Source organism: Schistocerca serialis, chromosome 2 (genome assembly GCF_023864345.2).
Source record: "Schistocerca serialis cubense isolate TAMUIC-IGC-003099 chromosome 2, iqSchSeri2.2, whole genome shotgun sequence".
Classification (NCBI taxonomy): Eukaryota; Metazoa; Arthropoda; class Insecta; order Orthoptera; family Acrididae; genus Schistocerca; species Schistocerca serialis.
Genome location: NC_064639.1, coordinates 323,348,505 through 323,372,416, shown reverse-complemented (window position 1 = coordinate 323,372,416; position 23,912 = coordinate 323,348,505). Strand labels below are relative to the sequence as shown.

At 40.4% G+C, this 23,912-nt stretch overlaps 1 protein-coding gene across 1 annotated transcript in view; it reads left to right on the top strand.

Moving 5' to 3' along the window:
- LOC126457128 (mediator of RNA polymerase II transcription subunit 12) overlaps window positions 1-23,912 on the top strand; it is a 372,135-nt gene that overhangs the window by 15,278 nt on the left and 332,945 nt on the right. Inside the window, exons 4-7 of the mRNA XM_050093187.1 lie at window positions 1,260-1,451; window positions 1,537-1,696; window positions 9,482-9,729; window positions 20,456-20,712. Of these exons, the coding sequence (XP_049949144.1) occupies window positions 1,260-1,451; window positions 1,537-1,696; window positions 9,482-9,729; window positions 20,456-20,712 (857 nt within the window). The remainder of the gene's footprint in view (window positions 1-1,259; window positions 1,452-1,536; window positions 1,697-9,481; window positions 9,730-20,455; window positions 20,713-23,912) is intronic.

Here is a 23,912-nt window from a genome sequence, read left to right as displayed (position 1 = left end):
CAAAGGTGCTGTGGTGCATTCGTCAGCTCGCAGTTGGATTATTCATTTAGCTCCCTCTTTAACCCTCTGTTACTTCTCATCCCGTCCCTTCTATCATCTCTGCACTGATGACATAGAAGAACTGTCCATCTAGCATATACCCAGTATCCAGTTGCTGAATATGCTCCACAATAGAGTCTTCCAAAGCTGCCCTATGGGACAAAAGTGCTGTGGAGCATTTGTCAGCTCACTTGTGGTCAGTCACAGCTAGTATAGGTTTAGCCCTATTGCATTGCATTCTGTGCATGCATGAACCACTTGGCTGCCCCTGCCCATGGGCACGAGGCCACAGTAGAATAGTTGTGTATGCTATAGCCTGTCTACCTGTTTGACAACACCGCAGCTGTTTGCCTGCCCTTGCCTGCAGATGCCAGGCTGCCCAGTGGCGGGCACTCGAGCTGGAATGACCTACTCTAGAGCCCAACTCCAGAGACATGCATTCCTGCTGCACTATATGGGCCATTTGGATTTTCCTACCTGTTACTAATTTCTTTGAACTATGGAGATGGGACCTTTCTTTCCAACATATCTATGCATCCTGATATCCTTTCGGTCTTAACCACCATTAACATACAATTTCCCCATTTTTCATTATTTTTGTATTTTCAATTATGTATATTTATCATATTTATTATTATTGTTATGGCTATTTTAATTTTTTCTTTGGCACAGTTTACTTCTTCATCTTCATTTTACCCCCAATCTCCAGCGTCTTCCCTCTCTCATTGGTCTCCCCCCCCCCCCCCCCAATACTCTTATCCTCCTAGTTCTATTGCAATAGTCATTTTTTTCACTGGCTTTTAATTGATATTGACATCTCACTCTGTCCTTGACATCTCTGGACTGAAGTTGACCCAGTACTTACCAATGTACTGTCTTTAATATCCTGCTCTGCCTGATGCCTGTTCCTTCATCCTTCCCCTTATCCTCACATCAGGTGAGTGCCTCTCATCGAGGGATCTGGCTGATATTACCTTCCTTTATAACTTCCCCCATCCAAATCCTATTTTTCTCACCAACGAAGGGACTGGTAGTTTCAAAGGCTGGGATAGTTTTGTGTCCTTTACTTTTTTATGTGTGTCTATTGACAGTACTAAACAATTTTCCTCTTGAATGTATATACTCGCAAGCAATTCTGGCTCATAATTTTGTGAATCATAAATTTCTAGGCAATAATGTGTGGTGTTAGTGAGCTTACAAAATGTGACTAATCTTTACAGGTGGGTGCATACTTCAATGCTATACTTACAAAGAAAGAAGAAATAAATACATTACCAGATACTGGCCGGAAGAGACAGCAGATTAACCCGAAAGACAATTTTTGGCCAGCCACAGCTCGAACAAAAAATGCTGTTGAAGCATGGTTCAAAGACCTGGCTGGTAGTAAGCCACTTAGTAGTTTATCAAAAAAGGTAAATCAGTCAGTTTTATCAGTATATTATTAGCCCGTTTAATTTACGGTCATATAATACAAACAATTACTTATATTTTTCCCAGGCACCAAATTTTAATAAGAAGGAGGAAATCTTTATGATGCTGTGTGAATATCAAGTTCCAATGCTTCGTGCTGCCTGGTTTATTAAACTAAGCTATGCATATACTGTGGCTGTTTCGGAAGTCAAAATCAAAAAACGCCAACTTCCTGATCCTTCTCAAGGTACAGTATGGTAAATTGAGGGCCATTTTTACTATTTTAAGACATTCACTCCAACTCGAAATGTGTCTAGTGAAATACTTAGTGCTTCATTTTGTTCTGTGTTACTCTCTAATGTCCCTTCTCCCATCACTTCATCACCGTAATGTGTTTATGTGAAGAATGTGAATGGAAACAGTAGCACTGAAAGAACTGGTTCCAACTGGGAATGAGAAATCCAGTTTTTATCAGTGGTTTCTATATTTCAGGGTAGAGCATATTTCCTGTTATGTTTACACTGATGAGGCAGAACATTATGACTACTGCCCACCGTGAAACTGTATGCTGCCTGGTCGCATTGCAGGCATGTGACGCTATAGGGGAAGTATGTAAGTAGAGCAGAGATTAATGGGGACTCATTCTAGTGACGATACAGGTCAGTAATGGGGAACTGCACTGACATGTGACTTTGACAAAGGCAAATTGTTACTGCTTGACATCTGGAATGAGCATTTCAAAAACAGTGAAGCTGGTCAACTGTTCATGTGCTCCTGTCATGAGCACCTATGGAAAGGATGATGAAACCATGAGTAGGTGATAAAATGTTGGAGGTCTATACCTCATCACAGGTTGTGTAGGTCAGAAGCTTGCCCACTCTGTAAAGCAGGGTAGGCAGCAATCTGTGGCACATCTGATGACAAAAAACAATGCTAGAGTAAGCACAAGTGTGTTCCCATGTTGGGTCAACGGCATCATCAGTGACAGTTGCTGTGGACATTGGGTCAGTGGAAACATATCGCCCCATTAGATGAATCTTTTTTCTTGTTACACCAGTCATTGATCATGTCTTGTTATGCCATCATCCTGGTGAACAACTACTTGAAGCATGCTCCGCACCATGGATGCAGGCCTGTGGAACAGTATTGTGCTATAGGGGACCTTCACCTGGGCTTGCTTGGGAACTGTGGTAGGCACCATGTTACTTGTGAGCTACGTGAACATTATTGCAAACCACCTGCAGTCCCTCATGCTTGATGTATTACCTGCCATTGGTGGTACTGTCCATCACAAATAACTGTCTGCGTTACAGTGCAAGAATTGTGCTATAGTGGTTTCAGGAACATGACAGTGACCTCATCTTGATGTCTGAACCACCAAATTTGCCTGACTGGAACCTGTTGGAACACATCTGGGATGCTATTCGATACCAGTTACGCACCCACAAACCAGTGGCCTGTGATCTATGGGAATTGTGTGTACACATCTGATACTACATACCTCCAGAAACATACCAAGCAGTTGTTGAGTACATGCCATGCGTTATTGCTGCCTTATGGTGTTCGAAAGGTGGACCAACACTCTTTTTTAAGCAAATGGTCATAATGTTTTGGCTCATTGGTGTATTGCCTTCCTGACTTGGGTAAAACATTAACAGCGAATGGAGTGACATTCATCACAAAAGAAAAGGCCTCAGAACTTCTAAAGTCATCATATCCGTAAGTACTAGCTGTATGAGTTGAGGCGGAGAGCAACTTTAGTAAAACTACTCCAAGTTTAGTTTAGTTTAGGTTAGTTATTTACATTTTTACAATTATAGTATACATTCTCAATGAGATATAGGGGGTTGGTTGACCATTTATGTATTATCTCAAGTTACTTTTGTGTGTATACACACACACACACACACACACACACACACACACACACACACACACACACACACCCAGTCTCTCTCTTTAAAAAGCACTATGTTATTAAATATTCAAAAACTCTTCATTGGAGTACACACACACACACACACACACACACACACACACACACACACACACACACCCAGTCTCTCTCTTTAAAAAGCACTATGTTATTAAATATTCAAAAACTCTTCATTGGAGTAGAAGTTGTTAAACAGGTATGTTTTCAGTGTGTGTGTGTGTGTGTGTGTGTGTGTGTGTGTGTGTGTGTGTAAGATGGGGGGCAGTTGAGTTTTAAATGTGTATGTTGATGCTCAGTGCCTCTTGTGTGGTGAGCAGCAGTCTAATCTAATTTATATTCCTGTTTTACAATGAGGAGCCAAGTAGCTTCCCCTCTGACAATACAGCTCAGTATGGCACACTTCAGCCGTCATTACTAGGCACACACATTGTTTGGGTGCATTATAATTTATGTTGTTTATTAACCTCATTGTAATTAGCCATAATATTATTTGAATTTTCCATCGGTGCTTGCCAGTACATGTTAATAATATTAAAAAGGAAAACACTTCCTAATGGTCTGCAAAATTATATTTATTTGTTTATGAATCAGCTTTCAGCTTCTCAAGCCATATTTAGGTGATAATTGAATGTCAAAAACACAGATAAACATGATGTGTGACATTCACATGTAGTATTTGTGTGAAAGATCTAAAAATGAAACACAGTGTTTTCATAGTAAAGTGTTACATTCTTTACTGCATAAAAATAATTACATAAAAAAATCACTTCCAGCAATGACTACAGCCCTACCCTGATCAGTAATATGCTATGAAAAACGGAAATGCATAAAATTATGCCACTTCTGCATGCTGCCCAACAGCAGTCACTCAGTAGTTACAAAGCCTGTCGCAAAGTCCTATATATTCGCAATATTTCAGACAACCTTACAAAAAAAGTTAAAGTCCCGTAGTACAGACATGCATTTTATAATACCAGTAGCATATCACAATTTTTATTCAATAGTAAAGACAGATTACAACCCTTGGCATAGAGTGGTATGTACAAAATCATGTGGAAACAGTGTGGAAAAATACACTGCTGGAAAAAAATTAGTACATGTGGAAAGACGATGTCAGTTTTGATGTGATGAAATATATGCCACTTGGGGGATAGTAGAGTACTGAAAATGGTTTCAATATCATCTGCCAACAGATAGCGTAGTGACATAGCTACCAGACTTCCATCTGTGTCTACCCTGTATTAGGGGATGCTCACTGCCAGAAGGCTCAGTGTAGTGAAAACGTGTAAAGCAAGCAGGAAACCATGTCATGGAGACACTCGTGCTCCGAACTACCAATGAGTGAGTTTGAAAGAGGTCAGGTTGTGGCCTTCTGAGTGGTGGGTTGATCCTTTTGGAGAACTACCACACAAGTTGCTTGTGCTGCATCTATCACATGAACATTCTCACACCTGTAGATGATGTTATGGACATCCACGCAGCGCAGACATCCGCCAGGATCGTCATATTGTAAGGGCAGCAATGGCAGATTGTACAGCACAGACAAAAGAGCTTGCGAGCCCAGATGTGTCAAAATGAACTTTTGGGAACTGATAGCTCTCGTATTTCCGGAGTGGACACTAACCAACACTTGATATGTGCAGATGTTGTTAGACCCATTCTGTTGCTGTTCTTGCAACAGGAAGGTGGTGTATTGTTGCAGCAAGATAATGCTCACCCACACACTGCCCATGAAACTGAATGTACTCTGCAAGACATGCAGTAACTTCCCTGGCCAGAGCAGTCTTCGGACTTGTCTCCTATCGAGCACATATGAGATAAGATGGAAGAAGAAGTGACTCATGTGACTTGTCAACCAACAACTCTTTATGTGAACAGGTTGAACAGGTGTGGCATAATGTATTCCAGGACAGTATTCACCATTTGTGCAATTGAATGGCTGCCAGAGTCAATGCCTGCTTTGCTACCTGTGGAGGCAATGGGTGTTTCAGGATCGATTGATACCTGGTACACCAGAATTCCTTATGCTATTGATCTGTTAATATAATCTTTTTGTGTACTCCATATGCACTGTAGGGACAATAAATCTTGAGTGAATAGCAAACCCCTGAAAGGGTGTCCTTTTTTCTGGTGGTGTATAAAACTGACCAGTCAGGAAGAGCTGTGGTAATTAGGCTAACTAAACTGAGGGCATTGGGAGATTAAGGGAGAAAGGTTTATCATTTCACAGAAGACCATTCACATGACATGTAAATTTTTACATTTTGTTAAGAAAAGCTAAACGACAACCATACTGGAAGTATTGGAAATCAACAAACATATGACACAGAGGGCCAGCTTAGTTTTGAATGAGCAGACTCAATTTCCTTTTTCCCCTTTGCTAAGTTAAGTTTTTGTTACAAATACTAGAGTCAGACTGTAAATTCATTTTATTTCTTGTCAGTTATTAAATGGATTGCCACATAAAAAATTTTGTTTTCCCCATATTTTTAAGTTATGGAATTATTTTTGTTTGGCAAAAATGTAAAGTTTACCTATGTAAACACTCTGTGTCATTTTTGTATCTTCTGTACATATAATATCTGTGTACCTCGCACATCATGTTTATCTATGTTTGCGACATTCAGTTGCCATCTGAAAATGGCCTGATAAGCTGAAAGCCAATTTGTGATCAAATAAATGTAATTTTGCAACATGAGGAAGTGTTTTCTTTTTAATGTTTGTCATAGTATTAGGAATTCTTTTTTAGTTTTATTTCTTTCCTTGATATACAGTAAGTGTATGAATGTACTGAAAGTATGATGGAGTCCTATGGATGAAAATAATGAACCAATGGCAACCTTCACCAAAGAGCCAAAGAAACTGGTACACCTGCCTAACATTATGTAGGGCCCCTGTGAATATGCAGAAGTGCCACAAAATGACATGGCATGGGCTCGACTAATATCTGAAGTAGTGCTGGAGGGAACTGACACCATGAATCCTGCAGGGCTGCCCATAAATCTGTAAGAGTAGGAGAGTTGGTTGGTTGATTTGAGTGAGGGACTAAACAGTGAGGTCATTGATCCTGTTGGATTAGGGTAGGATGGGAAAGGAAGTCGGCCACGCCCTTTCAAAGGAATCATCCTGCAATGGCCAGAAGCGACATAGGGAAATCACAGAAAACCTAAATTTTGATGGTCAGATGCAGGTTTGAACCATCGTCCTCCCGAATGCGAATCAAGTGTGCTAACCACTGCACACCTCGCTTGGTAAGAGTAGAAGGGGGTGGGGATCTTTTCTGAACAGCATGTTGCAAGACATCCCAGATATGCTCAATAATGGTCATGTCTGGGGGGTTTGGTGGCCAGCGGAAGTTTTTAAACTCAGAAGAGTGTTCCTGGAGCCACTCTGTAGCAATTCTGGATGTGTGGGGTATCGCATTGTCCTACTGGAATTGCCCAAGTCCGTCAGAATGCACAATGGACATGAATGGATGCAGGTGATCAGACAGGATTGTTACGTATGTGTCACCTGTTAGATTTTTATCAAGATGTATCAGGGGCCTCATATCACTCAAACTGCATACACCCCAGACCATAACAGAGACTCCACCAGCTTGATCATCCTGCTGACATGCAGTGTCCATGGGTTCATGCGGTTGTCTCCATATTCGTACATGTCCATCCTCTCCATACAATTTGAAATGAGACACATCTGACCAGGCAACAGCTTTCCAGTCATCAGCAGTCCAATGTCGGTGTTGGCGGGCCCAGGCAAGGCGTAAAGCTTTGTGTCATGCAGTCATCTAGGGTACCCAAGTGGGCCTTCAGCTCTGAAAGCCCCATATCGATGATGTTTCGTTAAATGGTTCCCACGCTGACATATCAATGAATGTCCTTTCTGTTGAGAATCCCTGACCTGGTCGCAATCAATTGATGCTGACACCCTGCTCCTTGTGTATCCTATGCTCGTCAGTTATGGCAATGACCAGTACAAGATCTGGTGACATTCCAGTCACATGGCGTGCTAAACTATTCTATCGTCCATAGTGTAAGGAATGAGCAAACCTACTGTAGGCAGATACAGTAGTGCCATTGTAAGGGAAAAGTGGTAGCTCATAATCCTTATTCTCCTCCCTTGTATCCAAGTAGAATGGGAGAAACATTTAGACTGAAGGCAGACATAACTGGTAAACAAAACTTCCTCACTGGCTGTTAAAATACTTCTAATAAAATGTCACTACCAGTTTCGCATCAAGAGAGACGCACTTTCCGGTGATCCATACAAGAAATTAAAGCATTATAGAATTATTATCACTTGAAAATAGTGAAAATAGATATGTGTGACCATTAAACGTCACATATCACTGAGAGCTGTGTATTGACAGTTTTTTTTAAACATTCATGGTGCGGCAGAGTGATTGCTTAGAGCCAGGTCCCAGGTTCATTGTCAAGATAGAATCAGATAGTACACTAGAAGTGGTAGTGCATGATTAAACTGCTTGGTCTCAACCACATCACCCGAAGCTGGATTTCTATTGATGCGAAACCAGTAGTGACATTTTAATAAAAGTATTTTGACAGCCAGTGTGAGAGATGTTATTCATCATGTGAAATTTTGCAGATGTGTCTGTACAGCAAACATTTAAGAGCCATCAAGGCTGAAATGTGAAAAATGGGTGTTCAGAATCGTAAAGAAATATTTGTATCTTTTGAAATTTAGTGACTCATGAAAGAGTGTGAATGTGATCATTACATATATGGGGACTGTAAAATTTCATTGTAGAGTTATATAATTGAGATTTTCAAGCAATGAGACTCTTTTACAGATCAAAAACAACACAAAACAGCGTACCCTGCCTTATAAAAATGTAAGGCATCCAGAAGGGGAGGATGAAACGATATGAAACTTCACTGGTTGGGAGGTTATGTGACGTCATTTTAGTGATTATAAAATTGAGTCAAATTTATAAAGCACTTGATAGTGTGACCTCACTTATCAGAGTGCCTTCGCATCCCTTCTGACCTGGACGCATGTACTGATTTTGCTGGTAAGGATGCCATGAACCTATTGTATCCTCTCCATGGTAAACTGGCCCATAAACATTGTAACTGGTCCGTGATATCCAGGAGACTGACATAGGGATGTAGTTGATGTTGAAACTTGACCCACACATGTTCTATTGGGGCAGATATGGAGAACTTGTTGTCCTTGGGAGTGTCTCAACATCATGCAGACAGTTTGTAGATATATGTGTCATGTGGATAAACATTTTCCTGTTGAAAAGCGGCACCATGATACTATTGCATGAGAGCAAACACATGGAGGATGCATGATGTTCATGACATACATGTGCAATCAATGTTTCCTCAGTCATTACTAGCTGAGGCCTGAACTCATACCCAATGGGTCTCCAAATGACGACACCAGGAATAACACTGCTGTACCTCTCCAAAACATTGGAAGAATGGGGCCTCTTTCCAGGTTGCCACCATATTCATCAGTGATGGTCATGGAGGGTAGTGCAGAACCGTGCTTAATTGCTGAACGCAATGCAATGCTGTTCGTCAGCAATTCATGTTTCCTGGTCATGGCACCACTCCAAACACAACTGTTTGTGTTGTTTTAATGGTGGCGTACGCAAGCGATGGTAATTCCATAGTCCGGCTGCAGTTAGTCTCCAACCAATGGTGCAGGATTGCAAAGAATGTTTATGGAGTCCATTACTTGTTCTTGAATGGCAGGTTTAGATGTGAAGGGGTTGCAGTGTGATTGGTGCACAATATGGTGATCTTATCTTTGGTGGTCAATCATGGTTGACTGCAATCTTGATGATGAGTCTTCCTGCCCTCATGTTTCCATACAGCCAAACATTGGGCGACTGTCACATCCAAATGCCCCACAAATCTGTTTATTGTACAATTCAACTAGCTGGCAAAATGGAGATGCACAGTGAAGCACCTTTCAAACTCAGGTAAACCTCTAGAGATTTATTTACTTGATTCTCAATTGACTTTATTTATGTGAAGTTAAGTGTTACGCTTTAACTTCTTTTTCCTTATAAAAGTCTGCAGAGTTGAACACTTCACCTTAAGCTTATTTATTTGTCTGCAGAATGGACTGGAACACTCATCAAGTTCCTGAAGGATCAGTTAACAAAGCTTCAAGAATATTATCAGCAGTCATGTTCAGGAGGTGGGGGTCCAGGCTCCACGCCGACAACAGCAAGCACTCAGCCAGGAGCTTCTCCTGCCTCTCAGACATCGCAGTCACAAACTCAGGGCTCCTCCATGAGTGATGAACTACGTACCAACTTACGGCAGTGGCATTACTGCGTGCAACTTGCCAAGTATCTTTATGAGGTTTGTTTTTTCTTACATTTCTTCTTATGTTTTTGTTTACTGTACAATTGATGAGCAGTCAGGAAGATCAACATAATTATATTTATTGGAGTACCTGCCAAGCAATATGCTGTTGTGATTCCAAAACATAATGAAGATTTGTGTGCATAGAGATTTTATACCAGTAACTCAAAATATGTCAATTACAGTCCAGCTACTTGTTTTATGATATGCTTGCTCTGTGGCTTTAATGTTTTTACCTACTTAGTTGACATTGAAATGATTTGAAAGAAGCTTTTTTATAATGTAAACTATTCCATTGTAGTAAGAAGTAATCAAGGAATTCTTAAAATTTCCATTCTGGGTAAAAGATGATGTGTTGATAAGATTTGACATTTTTTTACTGAAATTTCCATGCTGACTTACTGCATATTTTATAGCCATGGGTTTATTACAAGAGCAAATGTAAGAGGGCAGGAAGAAATTTCTCAGTCTGCCAGTGAGAGACCATGTTCTTATATGTAACAAATATGTTTGGTTTTCAACATAGTACATTTTTATGTCAGTGCGCTTTGTCCATCCTTTATCCAGTTTGCAGATGCCATTTCTGAAGTGAGGTTTGTAAAGGACTGCCAAAACCTCATGGTTGGATACAAAACATATTTCAGTCTAGAGTGTTTATTAACAGCTGATGACTGCTGTATTTAACTTGTGTGGCAATGTTTTGACTGCGTGGGCAACATCTGTTCTAGACGTATAAGTCCATGCAGCCACGCCTAACGCTACTGCCTTAATGCTCCCTTATTAGCCTGGTGTAGAGATTCAACCTTGCAACTCTTGTGACTTATCTCAGGGTCCAGCCATGATTTCTTGAAGTCAAGTAGCTATAAAACAAAACACTGCTTCTATACACAAATAAAGTGTAGACTGGTTCCATTTGACTCTGTATATTGTCGTAAACCTTCACAAATGGTTAAACATTATGTGGGAAGTTACTACTCTCAGAACAACTAATATTACTCTCTCAAAGACCTCTCGTTAATGTGTCTGTGAATAGTAAGTCTGCTTATAGTCATATTCATCTTCCTTGGGGCCAGAGATCTTCCATGGTACCAGAGTGCCTTCATTACTCCTTGCTCCACTGGAATTACAAATGCTCCCCAGGAGGTAGACTCCGCACTTGTTGAGTAATACTTTCCCATAGTATGTGGCCTGATGTTTACAAACTAAGTGTGATCACACACATTTTTACTGTAAGCTGTATATTTGATGTACATGATAATGCCCTTCCATAGATGGCATGGATCACTACAAGTCATAAATTTGTTTAAATGTGGCAGTCTGTGGAAGTCATAAATTGCCAGATTGGCTGTACACAACAATTTGTCCCTTTTCCATTTTTCCATCAAATTTAGTGTGTTCCAGGAAATATTGTCCATAATATTTTTGGCAGATGAAATCAGCTTCAGTTTTTGGTACTGGGCCACGGACTTGCATCCACTGATTTACCTTTGACCACTGCTTCATTTCTGGTAGGGATTCATGGATCCAAGTCTGAACCACAGTAAGCAATTAGCGCTTAAATGAGTTGGATCTTTGTAAAATAGGCCAAATGTTGTAATGGTTTTTGCACTTTCTTTTGGTCAGCATTCAGCATGTATGGAACCATCTTTTACAAAAGCCTATTTTGCACATAGAATGTATGATATTAATTCTTTCGATATGCAAATCGTATCAGTTATTTCACATGCCTGTAGCCATGGATAATAATAATAATAATAATAATAATAATAATAATAATAATGTCGTGTGATGAGGGCCTCCTGTTGGGTAGACCGCTCGCCTAGTGCAAGTCTTTCGATTTGACGCCACTTCGGCAACTTGTGTGTCGATGGGGATGAAATGATGATGATTAGGACAACACAACACCCAGTCCCTGAGTGGAAAAAATCTCCGACCCAGCCAGGAATCGAACCCGGGCCCTTAGGTTTGACAGTCTGTCGTGCTGACCACTCAGCTACCAGGGGCGGACGTAGTCATGGATAATCTGATACCATATTATACATTTTCTCAGTGTTTTCATTTGTGGTTGCAGTTATGGGATGCATTCCACAAGACTCATTCTAAGAGAAATATGTCTACATTTGAATTTGTTGTTATGGTCCATCAAGTCATCTCCAACTCCTGGTGATATGATGAACGATACCCCTCCATACATCCCTGGACATTGTCTTGGTCGTCAGTTCTTCCAGGTCATTCCAGTGCTTTCATTGTCCATCTTCTTCTTGGTTTTCCTCCATATCTTTGACCTTCCATTCTTCGGAACGTACTTGGTGAGCCTTCTCCTCTGACAATATGCCCAAAGTACATTAATTTCATCTGAGGTATTTTGACCTCTGAAGGTAGTTTAGATTTTATTTTTTTCAGGGCCATTTTATTTATTTATTCTTTTTTGGTCCATGAAACACTCGAGATCCTTCTCCAAACCCACATTTCAAAAGAGTCAAATTTCTTGCAATCTTTTTTTTCCATTACTCGCATCAGTACAAAACTATGAGAAAGATAAAAGTTTCAGCCATATTTATTTTAGTCAGTAGGGACCATCCCCTATCCATTAGAAACTTGTTTAATTTAATTGTAGTAGTTTTCCCAAGTTGTACCCTCTTTCTTCTTTACTCAGTACAAAAGCTGTTATTTGTTTTCATTGATCCTAAAAATATGTATTTGTAGACTTCCTCAATGATATCTTCATCTATCACCACATTAGTGTTCATTCCTCGTGTCAAAATTTTTGTTTTCTTCAGTTTCAGCCTTAAGCTAACCTTTTCACTTTCTTTTCGTATTGTTTACTACCATACTTTTAATGTCTTCTTCACAGCGTGCTGTAAATGTTGTGTCATCTACACATCTTGAGCTGTTTATCAAATGTCCCCCCAATTTTAATTTGAATACATCTGACAGACAGTCTTGAAAGAAACTAGAACAGAATGGGACCATAATATGTTGGGTAGTTTCTGAAAAGTAAAATTAAAATGTTTCATCAGAACATTAGGAGGCTAAAAAATAAGATAGATCAGCTTCTTGTGTGCCTAAGTGATGTGGCAAATTCTGAGATGATAGATGTTTTGTGCTTCTCTGAACACCGTGTGACCACAGGAATGGATAACTTAAATAGCACAACTAGTACCATTTTCATGTAGAGTTAACGTGGAAAAAGGATGGGTTGCAACACACATAAAAATTGGAGACACAGTCAGAAATATTGAAACAAACAGTTTGTGTTCAAATCAGAATCTAGAGGCATATACTTGTGATATGTTACTGCAGGGAAACTTTCAGATATTTATGAGAAATCTGTCACACAAGAAGAAACAGTTAGTAGTTTGTGGAGATTTCAGTGTAGATTTCTTAAAAGATACAGACAGGAAAAATGAAATGGAATCAGTTTCAAACTAATTTCAGTAGTTAATTTTCCAACTGATTTGCAACAAGGCAGCAGGATAACACATTTATAGACAGTTCTCAGGCTGCAACAACGTGTACCCAATTGTTAATGGGCTATCTTATCATGATGCACAATTATTGAAATAAACGACATAGCTCCTTACAGCACGGAAGCTAGTTTGTACAGAGCAATGAGAATAGGCTACAGTATTTTAAGAGTAAGTTAAAAGAGGTGGTAGGGGATGAGTTATATAGTGAAAGTGATGCTAATATCAAATTCAATTTATTCTATTATGAATTTGTGTCAGTATTTTAAAGTAGCTTTCCTAAGAAGCTAGCCAGAAGATTCATTACAAAAACAAGTAAGACTTGAACAACCAGGGGAATTAAAACCTCATGTAAGAGGAAGAGGGACATTTGTATAAAGATGAAAATAAGTCATGGTCAGATGTTACTTTGATACTACAAAAAATGCTGAAGTATTTTAAAGGAAAGTCATAAATGTCCAGCAGTATGTATTTTCTGACAGAAATCAATAATGCAGATAATAAAATTAAAACCATACGGGATATTGTAAATTCACAAGTAGTGAGTACTTAAGTCTCTTTCAAAATTTAGCAGCAAAAATAGCATTAAATCATTCAGTTTCCACATAACTTTAAGGAAATGGACGTTGCATCAACATCCTTCACTGAAATTAATAGAATTACAAAAACTCTATAAAGCAAAAGCTCATGAAGGATTTATTGAATTTCAGACAGATTTCTGAAAAGTTGCTCTTACATGATATGTAATGTCCTCAGTGACATGGGTAATACATCACTAGCACAGATAATTTTTCCAGGCAGATTAAAATATGCAATTGTTTAACCACCTTACAAGAAAGGTGACAACAATCATTATCCCCCAATTTCCTGCTGACATCTTTTTCCAGAATACTCGAGACAGTAATGTACTCAAAAGTAGCCTCACATTTAAGCAGAAACAATTTACGTAGCACATCAGTTCAGATACCAGAAGGGTTGCTGAACTGAGAATGCAATTTCTACATTCACCCACCAAATATTGTAAGTCTTAAATAATAGAATTCTGCCAGTTGGTATTTTTTGTGATCTTTCCAAGGTATTAAATTGTGTAGATCATTTTACTCTTTTAGAAAAACTTAAGTTTTATCAAATAGATGGCATTACACACATCTGGTTTAAATCATACTTAACAGACAGAATGCAGAACATTGTACTGAATAATTCAAACAATGTTGAAAAGGTAGAAAATTTTAGTGACTTGGGAGAAATCACAAAGTGAATACAACAGGTTCAATTGTAGGTCCAATCTTATTCCTTATGTATGTGAATGACCTTCCACTGAACATTTAACGAGCAGAACTGGTACTTTTTACATATGATACTAGTGTTATAATAAATCCCATTAGAGAGAAAGCAACAGAAGCAATTTTAATGACATTTCTCGAAGAATTAATTGTGAGAAAACACACTGTTTTCAGTTCTGTATAATGAACAGAGTCTTACCAATAATTAATGTTGCATATGAACATGAGTCAGTAGATGTGGTAAAACACTCACATTTTTGTAACAATATTAGAGAAGGAAAGTTGCTACCCATCATATAGCGGAGATGCTGAGTCGCGAGCGGCACAACAATTATGTGAATCTTTTTGTCGTAGCTATAATTGTGTGAATCTTTTTGTTGTGCCCATCATGACTCAGCATCTTTGCTATATGGTGAGTAGCAACTTTCCTTCTCTAATATTGTTACATTCCATCCTGGATTTTCCATTGTTCTAATTTTGACTCCAAATTTTTGGGTGTACGTTTTGATGAAAACATGAACTGGATGAAGCATACTACTGTGTATCTCTAATAGTTCAGTTTAACTAAATCTGCTCTTTCTATAACTGCTAGTCTTGGAACCAAGGGAATCATCCAGCAGACATATTTTGTACATTTCCACTCAATAATGCAGTAGGGAATAATTTTCTTAACTCACTTGATTGCGCAAAAGCAAGCAGTGAAAATAAAATGTGGTGTTTACCCGCGGTAATGGTGTAGGTACTTCTTCAAAAAGTTAGGCATTTTAATTGTACCACCACAATACACATATTTACTAATGAAATTCATCATAAATAATTTATCGCAATCTGTGGAGAATAATGATGTCCACTCCAACAACACTGGAGAAAAAAATGACTTTATATTACCCATTATCAAAACTGTCTGTGGTCCAGAAAGGAGTTCAATATGCAACAAGAAAATTTTTTTGATCATTTGCCCAATAACACAAAATGACAGGCAGCAAAGCAAGTTTTAAAACTAACCTGTCTTCTGGACAACTCATTTTATTTGATGGATGAATTTCTATTTAAGAGACAGTAGCCTCTAAAAAAGGTACATATGTCCTTGACTCATTCCACATTGTTTCAATAAAAGACCCAATCAAATGATCTAGGGAACATGTACCTAAGTAGCTAACTCTCACCATTTATTAATTGTTGAAAATGAATAAGTAGGCTAGATACACACATTTAACTACTTGGGTCCCCCTTCTAGTCATGACTAGGTAAATCAGTTACTTGCCAGATAAAACCATGAGCTTAACAAACCTAGTAAATCTTTGCAGTTGTGAAACCAACTTTTCAGTTGGGGACAGATTTAATTTTACACTTGTGATAGCTGTCACTTCCTTCCCTGGTTTGTCCTTATCATACCAAAAGTCAGTCATCTGTTTTTTCACGCAATCATATCAGTCCATGTCACACTTGTGAATGAGATAGAGAGACTGTGTTTTTCTTTGGTGAAATACCAGTTTGGCATAGGTGCTATAGTGGAAGAACCATATTTTAGAAAATTGTCTTTTGTATCCTCCATTGCAGTGAGATAACTCTCAATTGGAATCTGAGCATCCATCTGCAGTAACTATGGCTAACATCTTTCAGTCCAGCCATCAACCAAACAACAGAGTGCTGCAGGTTGCTGCATCCCAAGGCACCTGTTTCTCTACTGTAGCATATCATAGCTTCAGAGCCATTGTGGTATCTGATGACACCACATCTTCTGAATACAGTGGTGCTATAGCCATCGCTAGCTCCCCTCTGCGTGCCACATGACATATATAGTATGTGACTCGCCAAGCAGACGACATCAGGAGTTCACATCTATGGTTCTCTGGGCCAGGAGCCGACTGCACAAATAGTCCCATAATAAAGGGTTCCATTCACTACAGGGCAGTGCACACCAGTCAGAGCCTACAGCCTCACATACTGCATCTAGACTGCTGAGTCTTTGCAAGTGCGTCAGCCATGGACTACGCCCATGTACAGATGTTTCCTGTCTATGTCAGTGCTACCCTGCTAGGATGTACCTAACTCAGTAGTGTAACAGTGTATCTAGTACTTTCAAGATGTCAACCCCTATCAGATCAGGACAACCTTTTAGTTGAAACTGTTTTGTGTTGTACTTGCTTAAGGCACTGTATAATAAGGTTCACTTATTGTTTTTGCTTCCTGGGCTCATCTGTGCATTGTAGCATGCACCTCTCACAGCATGATTCAGCATTGGCGACAAGCTAAAAGCTTATTTTCTGTAATACTCTCATCGCAACTGTGGCGAAGAGGGCAACATTTTAGTAATGACTGTTTGGTCCCGAGACTTCATTCCCTGTGTCATCTTGCTTAACTGTGTAGCCCTCCTGTCTTGTATTTGTGTGCCCTCTGTGCAGTATTTTTTGTGGTTCTGCTCCACATTCAGATATAGACCAGTTATTGGCTGTTTCCTTTGGCTTACTTGCATTTGTGTGTCCCTTCCTTACATTCTATGACATTGTGTCTATTTTGTTTCATTGTCTGTTGCTTCTGAGTTACACATAGTAATTGCCTGTTTCGTGCTTTCCAGTTCTTTGCTAACACAGTTTTTTATGAGAGACTTTGCACTGTGTGCATCATAGGGCTTTGATCTTCATTTATGTATGCACAGTTTCCACTTAACACGTTTGATGGCTGTATACCTTTTTTTCATGCCTTGATCCTTGCTAGTGATAGTGTACATTATTTAATTTATTATTGCAGTATTTTGCTGAGTTAGATGCTTGTACTGTTAAATGCTTCTGTTCTGCTCCCAATGCTTTACTGTAAGTGTTAGAAACTCTTTCAGGCGAACATGGCTTTGATGCCATATATATGCTTCTCGCATTTTAGCCACATATGTGGGCATTGATTACTGTGTGTCCTGTGTGCTATTCATTTGTGTTGAGGTAACTGTCTGTGGTAAAACAATGTTAAGAGAGACGATTCATCACTGCTAGCTGCAGACAGTTCAACATTCGTTAATTTGAGATTGTGCATTTCTGTGGCCAGTTAGACTGTTCAGTGGTTTCCGGTTATGCTCTCATGGTTCTTGGACATTACGTGACTGAATAGTTGTTCAAGAAGACCCCTGTCAGTCAAGTTGACTGATATCATATACTTATTTGTCATGGCTGATCCAGCACAGGAACTGCCACGGACTCAGCTTGTGCAGTCATGAGGGTGGTCTATACAGCTGTTGCTCCACATACATTTCGTGTAGTGTGCAGTGACAGTGCCACTTCCAAGTGTGGGATATGTCGTCAGAGCTTCTGCCCTCAGTCTGGCAATTACAGCATACCTCCAAGCTTCTCTTCCAGCAGCTTGCCTGTCCCAACATTGCTTTGGCCCAGGTGTGTTCGACACAGACTCTGCCTCCTTGAATTTATGGCCTACATTCTTCGCACAGCTGCCCCCATTGATTGTCTTCTGTCTCCTCTGGCAGCTCAAGCAGTGTGCTATTCCTCTTTGGCTCCATCACTTGCACAGGCCCCAGCACCTCCTCAGTCTCCAGTTCCTCCTCCTCGGTCTTCATCACCTCTTCAGGTTCTAGTGCCACCAGCACCCTGTCTGCTGGCCTCCTTGATGCCCCCCCCCCCCACAGCTCCCCAATCTCTCATCTCTTCTCTTGTGCGTCCTGTGCCCTCTCCTCCTGTCCCCTTTGTGACCTCCTCGTCTTGGTCCAGTGGAAGCATCAGTCAGTCCTCTGTCCCCTCCTATCACCGCACCTTGTCCCCTCCACTGACCACACCTTGTCCCCTCCGCTGACTGCACCTCGTTCCCTCTGCTGACTACAACTTTTCTCCTGCTGTCATGTTACCCTTTATTTGGCTATCCTTTGTGCCTGCAGCAGCATCTCCTCCATAGGCAAGAGGGGTGCAGGAGCCATGGCTGATGGCTTTTGATCCACCCACCAACCAAACAGCAGACTGTCGTGAGTTGCCACTCAACCAAGGTGCCTGCAACTCGGCCACAGCACATCGTGTCTACAGCAAGCATTGCGGTATCTGGTGGTGCCAAGTGCCCTGGATACAGTGATAGCTCGCCTCACTAAGACACATGTTGCAGTTTCCTATTATTCTTCCTCTGTACAGCTATAGAGGATGCCACTCAGCTCCTAGCCAGGCAGTTGGTGTTGGGAGCTTGCAGCTATGGTTCTCTGGGCCAGAAGCCGACCGTGCAAGCGGTTCCACAGTTAGAGTTCAATTCTTCACACTGCAGTGCACACCAGTTGGAGCCTGCAATCTTGCGTACTGTGTCCAGACCACAGAATCTTTGCAAGTGCTTCAATCGCAGATTATGCCCACATACAAAAGTTTTCTGACTATGTCAGTACTACCCTTTTAGGATGGACACTGTACTTAGTGGTTGTGTTAGCATCACAGTGTGGCTTATACATTCAAGAAATTGTCACTGTGTTTGGTCTCAACCCTTATCAGACCAGGACAATCTTTTAGTTGAAACTTCAAAAGCTTTTTCTCTGTTGTATTGCTTGAAGTACTGTCTAATAAATTTCTATTGTTCTTTTCGCTACGTGGGCACATCTGTTCATTGTAGTGTGCACGTCCGACAGTGGGATTGATCACCATCTCTTCAGGGGATAATATGTTTGGGATCGTGTGTAAACAAACATGCAATGTCAAAACATCATGCTGGTTATTGTGGACAATCACATGTGATGAACCAACATGAAGTGTGATATCTTCAACTGTTTGTCACCTGTCCGACCAAATTAACTGACAAATATGTAGTCTGTACTGAGTTACATTATACAGTTACATGACCTGTATCCATTTGTGCTAATTAAACATACTGAAGCAGTGTGGGCACAAGCCAGAACCCAATAAGGAAATAAGAATGCTTACCAACACCTGCAAGTTCAGCATTTATGCCATGCCAACATTTCCACAATTACAACCCAGGTTCTAGGGCAATAACCAGCATTTCAGGGTATTTCAACAGCACTTGGTGTGCGATGCACATTACCTCAACTGCAATAAGACCTACATTGTCTTGTATAAAAGCAGGTAGTCCTGCCAGGGTGGGCATGTTGATACAGCCTGCCATCCTGTCAGCATCTGCTGTGTACGCTGCTGGTGTGAGGCCGCCAATGTTCTTCATGTTGGTGCACGTCATTGTCGGATGGGGCAAGGGTCAAACCATTGCCCTCCTAGTCACAGAGGCGTTGGGCACCTGGCAGCACCTGGTACTACAGCGGGGTAGGATGCAGCTGCCCTGTCAGCAGTGTAACAATGTAAGGCTGCCGCATCTGATGCAACACTACCAAGGTACGGTGACTGTACAAGTCCATGGCACTATTGGGGCAGCAGTGGCCATTGTCCTCTTGACACTGCTGATTGCCACTGTAGGACGCAAGATTGATGCTTGACCATGCCTATGGAGCATGGACACTATGGGTCGGCATTGGGTCCCATCACCAGACAAAGGCCTGTAAATGCTTTAACTTGTTGGCGTACTAAATAGTTTACAGGCATGCCATCTGCCTTGTAGCAGGCACGTTCTCCATATGCCAGCATCCTGTAGCCTTTGCCAACCCATTGAACCCACAATGCCCAGCTGAGAGAGCTATCGTTGCCTTGACCACTAGAAGAATGTCACTTCCACCCCTGTGTAGTGGTCTTGCACCGCTGACCCTGGTACATTTTGGCACCCAACTGGACATGTGATCAGCCATCTTGCTGCACCACTACAATACTTAACACTGTCATCATATGTATGTTGCACAGGAGCATGACAGCACAGTTGTACCACTAATTAAGGAAATAGATTGAGATACCTTATACTGTTCGGAAAGACTGATGTTCCAGCCATAAGAAATATAAATATTGAACGTGTAATTTATTTTGATGGTGTTGAATTTTTAAATCGATGCCTTTTCTGGTAGCAAAAGCTTACAATTAAAAAAAATGTTGTTATTATGCAAAGCAGGAGGGCCTTCTCGAACGACAAGAGTTTCTGCAGTGGGTGCTGGAACTTCTGGACCGCATGCGTTCTTCGAGCAGCACAGATGATGGAGTTCTACGATTATTGCTTCCACTCGCTCTTCAGTACCTTGATGAGTATGTTCAGTCAGAACTCCTAGCCCGTCGATTAGCGTACCTGTGCGCACGCAAATTAGCACAGATGTCACAGACACTGCCTGATCCTGCATCACCTGCCCTTGCATCTCCACAGAGTCCAAGGTAAGGATCTAGCTATCGTTGCATTGGTAATTGTCAAATAAGTGTATTCTTTCAGCGTGAGGAAAAACTTAAATACCACACAGATCCACTGCCTAATTTACTTTGAAATATAGATTTTTGCAGTGTTTCTCCTGGCAGTTGGAAATTTTCTGGAAGGGCTGTTTTGGCTTTTTCCTACGTTTTCATGTTATTCTACCAATGTTATAAGTAAGCAAAAATTTCAGGAGACCTTTGAGGTTGTTTAACAAAACCTGTATCAGGTTGAGTAAATGAACCTGGGATATTCTTAAGTGGAGGCCGTCATCTGCATGTGTATTTGAAAGGAGTGGGGTAATTACCTAAAGTCAATGGAGGTGTATTGTAACACTGTCCTATTGTTACATGTGTAGGTAATAATTTTGTTTGGAGGTGTTACATGTGTAGGTAATAATTTTGTTTGAAGGTGGCAACTCATGGTGTCGTGGTTCAGTTTGCTGACTCTCGATCAGCCCCAGTTTCAGTTCCTGGCCAGATCAGGGATTTTCTCTGCTTGGGACTAGATGTGTGTTTGTCCCCATCCCCATTTCATAATTATCGACATGGAAGTCACCAAAGTGGCATCAAACGAAAAGACTTGCACCAGGCAGCTCAACTTCCCACCCCTACCCCAACCCCAGATGGGGACTCCTGTTCAAAAATGCCACTTCACTTTTTTTTTCTTTTTTTTCCTTCTTCTCTGAAGAATACTATGATAGCCAAATAAATATTAAGCTAGCAATAAGACATAAACAGCAACTAATTAGTATAACTGAAGAAGCAGCTCTCTCTCTCTCTCTCTCTCTCTCTCTCTCTCTCTCTCTCTCTCTCTCTATCTTTCTCTCTGTTTCTCTCCCCGCTTCCTCCCCCCCCCCTCCCCCTCCCTTCCCTCAACCCAAGTGATGGCTTGTCTGCTAGTATGTTAATATGTGTGGTTATTTAGGTAATTTTGCTGGCATATGTATAAATAGCATTGAAGTCTTATAGTGAGAGAGTGTTTTTAATACAGTGACCAGTACATTTACATGCCTCTTTTCTGACCGCAAACTATGACCGTAAAACTGTGACAAGTTTCATCAAAATTGAACTCAGTGGCATTGAGTGAGTATTTTACTGTAGACATGTTCTTGTGCTCCGTCAGAAAGTAAAACACATATAACTCCTGCCCAACCTTGTAAAAATAGTCTTGCATGTGTATATTTGGACTCCTTCCTTGAGGGCCACCAGTGCCAGTCAAACATATTTTCTAAGTGCCATGAAACCCAGCTTTTATGCTTCTCAATGAGCTTCAAAAAATTGTGTAAAATGTGGGAAATAACGTTTTCAGGATACCCTCTTGCATTTTCGCACCTTATGTATGATATATGTACATAACGGGCATCAAAAGACTTGTTTATTATCTAGTAAAAGTTTGTTATCTAATAAAAACTGCTGATGTAACTGGAACTGATAACTGTGGGGAAAGTAGGAATGTATGACTCAATTTCATAAGTCATAATTGATGTTTTTGAAATCCTGTAGCTGTCATTCATTATTTAAATAATGAAATACTGCACTAGTTACATATTTTTTCATGCTTAACACGACTTTTTTCGAGATTTTTTTCTTGTTGTCAAGTGCAAATATGTACATAAATATTTTGTGTGGTGTTTGAATATGTGTTATTCTGCGTCTCTTGCACTGTACTCATCTTTTTGAGGTTATCAGGTACTGTGCCTCCTCAGTTATGTAGAAAATCATCACACACGTGCAAACTATCATTTACATTGTTTGTTTGTGTAACAGCACAAAAAATACATACCTAAATACTTCACTTGACAATGAGAATAAATCCTTGAAACACGTTTTTCTCAGCATGAAAAAAATACATAACTTGCACTGTGTTTAAACTGGAAACATTTGAGCAATGCAAAGTGAATGATGGTGTCAACTAGCGCTCCAAGTGGCCAAACACCGAAACACACTAAAAGTGGTTTGACAAAGGTGTCACAGTGATCACAACAATCACAAAACTGCATTTGCACAGTAGAGACAGTTTGGAAATGGTTGTGATTGGTCATGATATCTCCATTCGAACGAACCTAGTTACTCCCATCAGCCACCACACCAAGTAGAGCTTAGCAGCGGCAGGAGATACGGCACAAATTGTTCCAACTTTTACATGTTTACCATTTCAAATCCGCTGAGTAGTGTGTCCAGGTGTCAAGAAACTTAACCACATACTACTTGTAAAGACTACTGGATGGCCAACATAATGCCAGACTCATTTTTTCTCCACGAACGTTTTTTCCTACTGCTTAAATCGCTGGAAAATTATAAATATGTTGACACAAAATTCGGTGCAAATTAACATTGTGGACATAGGAAATTTGACAGGAATGATAAAAAAATGTCATAAATAGTGGGAAAATGTTAATTGCAGGAACGTTAAAGAAGGGTTATACTGTACAAATATTTTTACGATCAGTCTTGTTTCTTACATTTCGTGCTTCCTACCAGGGCTGGCTCGTGTACAGATTTGCAGGCTTGCATGTCCCTCAGTAATATTTTTTTAACTGCATTTCCATTTTGAGCTTTCTGTACAAAAGAAGAAATAGCACACCATTTATTTCTTTTGAAATATCTGTGCTCTAAGTTCCAAATGCAGTCAAATGGGATGAAAACATGCTGAAAAAATGTTCAAATGTGTGTGAAATCTTATGGGACTTAACTGCTAAAGTCATCAGTCCCTAAGCTTGCACACTACTTAACCTAAGTTATCCTATGGACAAACACACACAACCATGCCCGAGGAGGACACGAACCTCCGCCGGGACCAGCCGCACAGTCCATGACTGCAGCGCCTTAGACCGCTCGGCTAATTCCACGCGGCTAACATGCTGACAGTGACTTCTGTTGCACTGTATTTGCAAACACGTATCAGGGTGTCTGCATCTACATCCATACTCTGCAAACCACCATGAAGTTGATGGCAGAGGATAGGTCCCATTGTATCAATTATTATGATTAATGGAAAATCTCATATAAGATGTGAAACAAATACTAACAAAGAGATAGAGGGGCTGGCCAGTACTTACCTCAGCTCAGTACAGCCGATAGATACACATAAAACAGAACTGAAAATTTACATTCCTAGCTTTCGGAACTTTGTTCCTTCATCAGGGAGGAGAGAGGGGAAAAAAGGG